The sequence below is a fragment of the Nematolebias whitei genome, chromosome 1 (genome assembly GCF_014905685.2).
Source record: "Nematolebias whitei isolate Nwh7 chromosome 1, NemWhi1, whole genome shotgun sequence".
Lineage (NCBI taxonomy): Eukaryota > Metazoa > Chordata > Actinopteri > Cyprinodontiformes > Rivulidae > Nematolebias > Nematolebias whitei.
In genome coordinates this window covers 3,969,168-3,978,272 of record NC_056498.1, presented here as the reverse complement: position 1 = coordinate 3,978,272, position 9,105 = coordinate 3,969,168, and the positions used below count along the sequence as shown (strand labels likewise).

The window sequence follows — 9,105 nt, the reverse complement described above, 5'->3', positions numbered from 1 at the left end:
AGTTATAAACACTAAATCCCTCATTGGCTGCTGCGGCCATAGATATAAACACTAGATCCCACATTGGCTGCTGCGGCCATAGATATAAACACTAGATCCCACATTGGCTGCTGCGGCGCTGGAACTTCGGCCGCCATCTTGAAACGGTCGTCCTTATTTGGTTAAAGCAGAAGATGTCTCAGCACTTCGCAGTTTATTTCTGTTCTAAATGACGGACTGTTGACGTCAGGTCTCAGTGGATAACTTTTCACAAGTAAGATGAACATATTATTGTTAGTATTTTGTGAATAGAATATTACTGTACTGTATTTATGTCCACCAGCTGATGTGATGTTCATTGTAACACGGTGTTCAGCTGCAATGAAGCTGAATGAGATCTGATGACAGGAATATTTTTCTAACAAGCATACTCACTGTTTCAGTAGCTTTGGTTCATTATCAACAGATCTGCATCAAAACTGGAGTTTTGTTTAAGTTCAAGGATATAAAAAAATAAAACTAGGGAGAATATAGGAAATAGAAAATAAGCTTGACCTCCTTTGTTCAATGTTTTTGTTTAGACACAAATGTCCTGTTTTCATTTTGAAGGTTTCCCAAAGAACAAGATGTGAGGAAGAGGAGGAAGTATCTTTGAGGAGGATTCATCTGAGCAGTGAGGATTTTAAACTGGAGGATTTTGATCAAACTGTCCGACTGAGAGATGGTGTGGTACCATCGGTTCACCTTCAAAGAGTAGGAGCATCATTATAAGTTCATTAGAGTTCATAAAGTTACATATTTTATTGTCAGTCACAAGGTGAGACACCTCCATGTGTTTATATGAACAGGTAACTAGAGACTGTAAAGTTCATATTCATGATGCTTTTTCATTTCAGCTTGTAAACTGCAGGACTACAGGAACTCAACAAAAGCTGGAGCTGCTCTGTCTGTGGCCTCTTAGGAACATGCACGTCACACACACACTCTCAGGAACGTGCACGTCACACACACACTCTCAGGAACGTGCACGTCTCACACACACTCTCAGGAACGTGCACGTCTCACACACACTCTCAGGAACGTGCACGTCACACACACAACTTCAGGAACGTGCACGTCACACACAACCTCAGCCTCATGATGTGAGTATTTCTATTTTAAACTTTTATTTACCTTTATTTATACAGGTAGCATCATTGAGTCACGAGAACTCATTTTCTAGAGAGACCTGTTTAGGAGCAGATGGTGGAGGTTGAGTGCCTTGCTCAGGGGCCCAGAGTGGGGCCAATGAGGGTGGAGGCAGGTGTGGGTGTTTCACCTTTTCCACCTCATTTTGATGTTGACGGTACCGGGAGTTGAACCTGTGACTTTCCCATCACAGGCCCATCTTCTAACCTCTGCGCCACCACTCCCCCACATAACATCATATCATAATGGTCATATTAAAATCTCACTGGTTTCCTTCCAGATGTGTTAAACAGCTACTGGTCCCCCTGATGTTTCCAGGTGGCTGTGGTCAGTGGATGAAAAGCCTGGCATGAACAAGATGATGCTGGAGATCATCATTTGACGAGAGCTCCCACCTTCTAACTGTGAAGAACAAGAGCAGCTCAGTGATTCCCTCAAGGCTCAGTGAAGGTGCTGAGAGCTGCAGAGAGGCTGATCCATGGAGCTTCAACACAGCAACCTCCAAACATGTCCACCCTCACACACATCGTCCATGAAGACACTGGACCAGAGCACAAGATAATAAGACAGTGATAACAACGACAACAATACACATTCACAAATGATTCATACAATTTTAAGGTTTTTGTTTGTTTGTTTGTTTTACAATTGAAAAACAGTTTGTTATCCACTGTTGTCATCACTCTTTGTTATAATCCAGGTCTCTCTTGTAAATGAGTCCTTGTGGCTCAATGGAACTAAACTGTATCAATAAAGGTTGAATGAATATATAGATATACATAATGATTTATTCAACCTTTTATTTATACAGGATGGCTTCATTGAGCCACAAGGACTCATTTACAAGAGACCTGCTCCAGACAGAACATATAAAGTACAGACAAGAATAACAGTAAACAATGGCAATGATAAACTACAGTAAAAATAATAGAGATGAGATATATATATATATATATATATATATATATATATATATATATATATATGTATAATATATAGATCTTAATAAAAATGTGTCAGTGACTGTGAGTTTTGCAAACGTGTCATAAGAATATTTTATTAGTGTTATTGTTAATCCCATCAAGAATATTTAAATACACTGAACCATGTGTTCAGCTTTAATCGCTGTACTCCTAAGATTTACAGAGGAAAAAATCGTGAGAATGAGTTTAGTATTTAGCTATGACTGATTAAACGCGCAGACACTTCATTGCTCCTGAGAAACAGGTTACACTGAGTGGAGCGGTCGACCGTTTCAAGATGGCGGCCCTACAGCTCATCAGCGCCAATAGACGATAGCGGTCAATGCTGTATCTAGTGTTTATATCTATGGTCAGAATTTCATACGCGTAGCACAAACTGACGGCTGTATCTGTCGGATCAGCATAGGATGTCAGATCGCCATATGGACGTAACAGATTACTTTTTCATTCATTCAACCTTTATTTAGACAGGTTAATTCCACTGAGCCTCCGGGACTCAATTACAAGAAAGACCTAATTTTAACAAAGAATGATGACAACAGTGACAACACTGACTGAACACTTGAAATAATATTTATTTTAATAATCATTATTGCCTCCATTAAATAGGTTTTTAACTTAGTGTTAATAAAATGTATATTGTATCTTGGAACAGTCTCCTGCTTACTTGTAAACAAACCCAAGTGTCTTTTCTGTGAATAAATTATGTCCTTGGATGAAAGTCCTATGGTCATGTTGCAGTAAGTTTATAAAATAAAAATAACATCCATACCCAAGCTTGTTACATATTGTTCTAGTGTTATGTAAATAGTTATTTAAAAGTTTTGAATTATTTTAAACATTCTTCAATTAAAACACACTTGAGCAGCATACTGTACTGTTTTTTTATTTTAATTTGTGGATTGATTCAGTTGTAATGAAAGGAAAACAAGTGTAATTTACAATATCAAGTAAAAACAAACAAAAAAACTCAACTATTTAACATTTTAACTGTACATTATAAATTGATAGTGGATTATAGATATTTTTCCCAAATTATGCAATTTCATTTTAAAGAAATTGGCACATTTATGTATTTTTCACGAGTAACAACTATTTACAGTATTTACAGTGATTCACAGCTTGAGACTGAATATTAAAAATGTGAAGGAACAAAAGTGTGATTTGTACATTTTATGATTCTTACTGCGTTGATATAAACACATGGATGAAGGTGTTGAAGTAAAACATGTCAGCAGACTCCTCCACACTTCTTCTGCAACACGGAAACAGCAGTAAGTCTTGGTTGTAGAAGCTGAACCCCTGCAGAACATCTGGACTGCTCCCTGGTTCTGGCCTCTGAGAAGACGTTTCCAGTGACACTTGCAGAGACTGAAGATGTGAAGTGTGGACACAAAACATGTTGGGAAGACTGCAGCCTCAGAGGAAGAGCAGGGAAGTGTGGAGCCATGTGGTCCAGAATGATGCTACGCAGGACTTCTCAGGTGGGCACTGGTAAGACATCTGTGAGCCCTGTGGCACAGGACCACATCTGGATGGTACCAGCTCCAAACTTAGGATGTGCGATAAGTGGTTGGGACTTCAGTATCTCCTGCTGTCACCCAGTGAGATCTAAAACATAACTGTTTTTAGCACATACATATAATACTTGTTATAACATATTTAGCTTTAAACAAGTAATAGATTCTAGTTTGAAGATGAGCTGAAACAGCAGCAGAACAAAACAGACTTTGCTGCTTCCACAAACAGTAACCAGTGAACAGGAAGATGTTACTGTAAGCTCTCGGTACAGAAGTTTTCCATCATATGTCAAAGTTCTTCAGCTGTCATGAATGAACAGGAACTCTAAAGAACATGAGCCAACCGGCTTTCTGACTGTTTCAAACCTGCAGTCTGTGGTTCCTCATTTTTCTTCATGGACCTGAAGCATCTAGCTCTGACAACTACCTGTCCCTCAACAATATTTGACCTGTAGTTATGCAGAAGTAAAGCACAATTTGAACATCAAGCATCATAACATCTCATAACTAACACCTAGTACGTTTTCTTTCACAAATTGTAATGGCAAACACATCTCAGAATGTTAAAATATCATTTAAAAGTTTATACCACGTCTGTCTCAAATACTCCAAATAATTTAGCACACTAAATTAGGCTTTATTACGATGTTTATGTACTTCATATGTTGTAGCTAACGGTTAGCTCGCTAAGCTACGTCTTTTCTTACCTTGATATCTGTGGATATATTCTTCATGGAAGAACTTTTATCCTTTCTCAAGTTTATTGGTTCAAGAATTCACCGCTGTGATTTCCTCCACATCAGTGAAAGAAAAGCCTGGTACTTGCATAGACTCGCGAAAGCCGGAAGTGACCCAGCACCATGATCAACCCACTGGTAAACAACTGCCTGCACTAAGATGCTAAACTGGCGAGTGAGCAACACAGAGGTGTCTCCATCTCCTGCACCTGTGAGCGTTTTCTACCGAAGCAGGAGACTCAGGCCCTGTACACACGTAGCCGGATATCAGGAAAACCGAATAGTTTATCATGCGGTGTGGCCTTTCATCCACACGTGAACTCCGGTTGATGTAACTATAAACGAATAATAACAAAAACTCCGACCAAAGTGGAGATTTGAGAAATCTCCTCTTTCGGGTTTGCGTGTGGACTTTCGGAACCGGAGATATGCGCATTATGTCTGCGACAGATGGTGCAGCGCGGCGCTGACGTCACATGTGCGACAATTGTTTTTGTTTGCCCATTCATTCGGAGGGAAAATGACTGCGTTTAGGGAAGTACTAATTGTAACGCTGGTTCAGGCAATTTTTGCTTGCTTGTTTTTACAAGCACAACTGCTCCAACAGATGGAATTACAAAGGAGAAAAAGCGTTTGGCGTTCAGCTCTTTTACAGCAACTATCCCTACCGATACGGAGGCACAATACCGCCATTCAGCGTCGCCGTCGCCGGTTTTGGATCAGACCTGGACGCACTGCTGGCTGGTGGGAAAACTTTGAGAAGGAAATTGTTCTCCCACAGGAATGGCGTGAGAACTTCAGAATGTCACGGTCGTCATTACTGTCGCTCTCGGAGTTACTCCTTCCTTACATTCAAGGGAAGAGTACTGTAATGCGATCTCCAGTCTGTGTGGTCAAAAAAGTTGCATGCACGCTATATTATTTGGCTGACGAGGGAAGACTGCGTAAAACGGCCAATGCATTTGGCTTATCAAGACAAGTAGTCTCAAACATAATTAGAGAGGTGTGTAAGGCTATAACTGTGTACTTGGGACCATCTTACATAAAAATGCCAACAACAGAGACTGCTGTGCGTGCACTTGTTGAGGGATTTGAGCAGGCTTATGGTCTCCCTCAGTGCCTTGGAGCTGTGGATGGGACTCATGTGGAGATAAAGCAGCCATCAGCTAATTCTACAGAGTACCTAAATAGGAAGGGGAGGTTTTCTCTTAACATACAAGCCACCTGTGATTACAAGTACAGCTTTATTGATGTAGTTGTGAAATGGCCAGGGAGTGTGCATGATGCCAGAGTTTTTGCTAACTCCACAATAAACACAAATCTGAAAAACATGAAGATTCCCCCCTGTCCAAGACAAATTGTGGAGAACGAAGACGCTATACCCATTTACATACTGGGTGACCCTGCATACCCACTTCTACCTTACCTGATGAAAGAATATGCTAACGGAGGAAGCAATGTTCAGGAGCAGTACTTTGGACTTTCGTTGTGCCGAGCTAGAATGGTGATTGAATGTGCATTTGGAAGACTAAAAGCCCGATTTGGAGCCCTGAGGAGAGCCATGGACATCAATATGAATGATCTTCCATTTGTTATATATGCATGTTTTGTGTTGCACAATTTTTGTGAGGCATCAAAAGACACTGTGGATGAAAACAGAATAACTGAAGCTATTCAACATGACAGGAACAATCAACCGGACACACAGCCAGTGGTCAGAGGAGACAGCTTGGCAGCAGAAGGAAAGCGGGTCAGGAGAGTCCTCACTCAGTGTCTGGATCCATAAACACAAAAACCTGTGAACTATTTAGCAGACTGCGTTGTTTTTTCATAAAAAAACGTTATAGTTAGCACCATGTATGTTAGAGAATTTTTAAATTGTTTTGTGCAATGTTATTGCATTTCATTCTATTAATGCATGAAAAGCTACCACCCAGGATTTAGATACATTATATAATAGTTTGTAGCTCATTAGACAGACTTTTAAGTTAAATGATTTTACTTTTCTCTCTTAAAATTGGACCTGTAGTGTATTAAATAGTGCTGCCAATACTTTCTGATGAACATGACTGTATTTGTAACTGATAAATGTCATATTCACAAAAATTCACATAAAGAAACTTGCTTTTAAAATGTTTGTCAATTTATTCAAACGAACACACTTAACATGTTCTTATTTTGTGTTTCATTTATGAACAGATCAGATTATAACAGATCTACAACAGATAAAGCTTTTTAAACATGGGAGAAAAGCAGCACAGTTACTGTACACTTTTAAATCAGTGATGCCCAAGTCCATAACTTGGGAGCTACCACAGGTACATTTCAGCTGCATTTTCTTCAACAAACCAGTATGAAATAGCTGATTTCAATCATCAGTATGTATTTGATAGTGGTGTTTTGGAGAAATAAATACATCTAAGTAGCAGTAGCTCCCAAGGACTGGACTAGATCACCACTCTTATAAAGATTCACGTAACAAAAATGTAAATAGTTAAAGTATTGTGCAATTGCTACATTTTAAGCTTTTCACAGTATGTATAAAAAGATAGCAAACAGAAAAAAAAAACACTGTCAGAGTAAATAACACTGTGATTAACAACCTGACATGTGTGCAACCTTGTGCAAAAGTGGAACTTGTATATACTTAACTGTACCAGACTTGTTTCGATGTATAAAACAGTACTCTACTGGTCACTAAAAAGGGCCTGACTGAATGAAAATTGGTCAGTGGCTTCAGCAGGTGTGTGGAACACAGCTTCAGTGTTCATAGTGTTTCCTGGTCTTGTGTTTTGACGTGTTCTGTCAGAAGTGGAGTTGTTTGGGTATGGGTAATTTGCTGAGTTTTGGTGGACAGAATGGTGGGCCATTGTGTGCGAATACATCGGACCTCTTGGCTCATATGGCATGTAGTGTGGTGGTTGTGCAGGTGCATGAATGACCTGTTTCAGAAGAGAAAACCCATCAACAATCGATGTGGTAAGTCTTTCCAGTGTATTGGACATTTTTGAATAGTTTTCGGATGCTTTTTGTTCTGATGTCTCAATGATTTCCACCAGTCTCTTTTTCACACGCTGGTCTTCCTCAAGAGCATTCAGCCACTGGGTCTCAGCAGGCAGCTTTCTCCTCAGACGGTCGTGTCTGTGTCCTTTTAGTTTTGCCTTCAAAAGAGAAATGAAAATCATCACAATTAAACATAAAAAAGTAAACCTGGATCATGTTGATGTTGTACTTTTCACATCACTTCTACATAACAATATGTAATAACAGCGTATCCAATGTTTGCTATATGTCTTAAAGTGTATTTTGTACCCACCACCCCATCAAACTAATGAATATGTAGGCCTAACATAATATGAGATGAGTAAGAGCATGATGGTGTCATTTCTTTTTTGCAATAATAATAAAAATAAATCAGCAACCCGTACACAGTAAAATATAAAAAACATCACATTCCAGCCTCCACTACACACCTCAACTCTTGCATAATTTTTAACACACATATTGCCTTAACTGTATTTTTAATAGCAACACAATTCAACAAACCTGTTCCGTGAATTATAGTACATCCAACAGATGAACATTTACAGCAAAAGTACTTTTATTTATGAGGAATGGACAGAAAAATATACGTACATCAAGCAGGTCTCTCCTCTCCTTTGAAGTAGGACCCACACTGCTTTCATTATCAGACCCTGTGTCTGCTACATCCATGGTAGTGGAGGAAGAAGATGTGGATGGTGAGGGTAGGGTCCGAGAATGATCCAGGTCAGCTGTTTCACTACCGGAGGATATGGTAGTACTAGCTGGAGAGCCACCCCAGATTTGTTCGCACAGTTCGAAGTACAGAAGAACCACTCGACCGTGTCCACTCCTGCGTCCTGTATCAACAGCATGGCGATATTTACCTCGGACTGCTTTCATTTTTGTTGTTAAATTCCCGCGCGTGATGTCGGCATGTGAATGGGGAAACTCGTCGGAGGACTCCGTTGGGTAATGCTCTAAAAAAAGCGCTAAAATATCAACATACTTGTTCTGACAGGATTCCCAGTCGACATTTTCCTGAGTTTTATTAACTTTGTACTCCAACACGGTATTTAATAGTAGTTCAACCTCGCGGTCTGTCCACACAAACGAACCTCCAGGCGCCATGATTCAATACTAACAGGAAGTTGTGGTTGCTTTGAAGGGTTGTGATTGGCTGATATACGTTTCACCTTTGCACTACACTGCCTCCTATGGGTTGGGCATATTCTTTACAACGCTCTGTGGTGAACATCACCGGGTTCATGTAGACGATCATTTTCTCTATCCGAACATGTATGTACGGCGATATTTTTTTGCGCGGATATTCGTTTTTTCAAACACCAGGCTACGTGTGTACAGGGCCTCAGCAGCTCGCTGCCTGCACAGCTTCTGCTCTGTGTGTAGAGGTGGAGGTAACCTGGAGGAAACCAGGAAAACCTGGAGTGGAGTTTTATTCAATTGAGTATTCTCCTAATAATCAAGTGGAATGGATTTGCTCACAAAGAAAAAGAAACTGCGCCACCTGAACTAATGTTTCATAGTAAAAGGGGAGCGGTCCAAATGAACGTTTTTTTTAATGGGGGGGGACTTGTCCCCTTCACATATAATGGTTGCGACGCCTATGATATATATATATATATATATATATATATATATATATATATATATATA

General features: G+C 39.8%; 1 protein-coding gene across 1 annotated transcript; it reads right to left on the bottom strand.

Moving 5' to 3' along the window:
- Positions 1 to 6,532: 6,532 nt before the first annotated feature.
- LOC119407919 lies at positions 6,533 to 8,602 on the bottom strand. Its single transcript, XM_037674753.1, has 2 exons — positions 8,044 to 8,602; positions 6,533 to 7,568 (listed from the first exon to the last, which is right to left on the bottom strand). Exons 1-2 carry the CDS (start codon positions 8,557 to 8,559, stop codon positions 7,095 to 7,097), a joined length of 990 nt encoding a protein of 329 aa, XP_037530681.1. The 5' UTR covers positions 8,560 to 8,602; the 3' UTR covers positions 6,533 to 7,094.
- Positions 8,603 to 9,105: the final 503 nt, after the last annotated feature.

What these genes read in the sequence shown, in the direction of transcription:
- LOC119407919 (XM_037674753.1), bottom strand. Translation starts at nt 8,559, where the DNA reads ATGGCGCCTGGAGGTTCGTTTGTGTGGACAGACCGCGAGGTTGAACTA. An exon ending in AGAGGAGAGACCTGCTTGAT is followed by an intron (nt 7,569 to 8,043) that starts GTACGTATATTT and finishes TCTCTTTTGAAG; the next exon opens with GCAAAACTAAAAGGACACAG.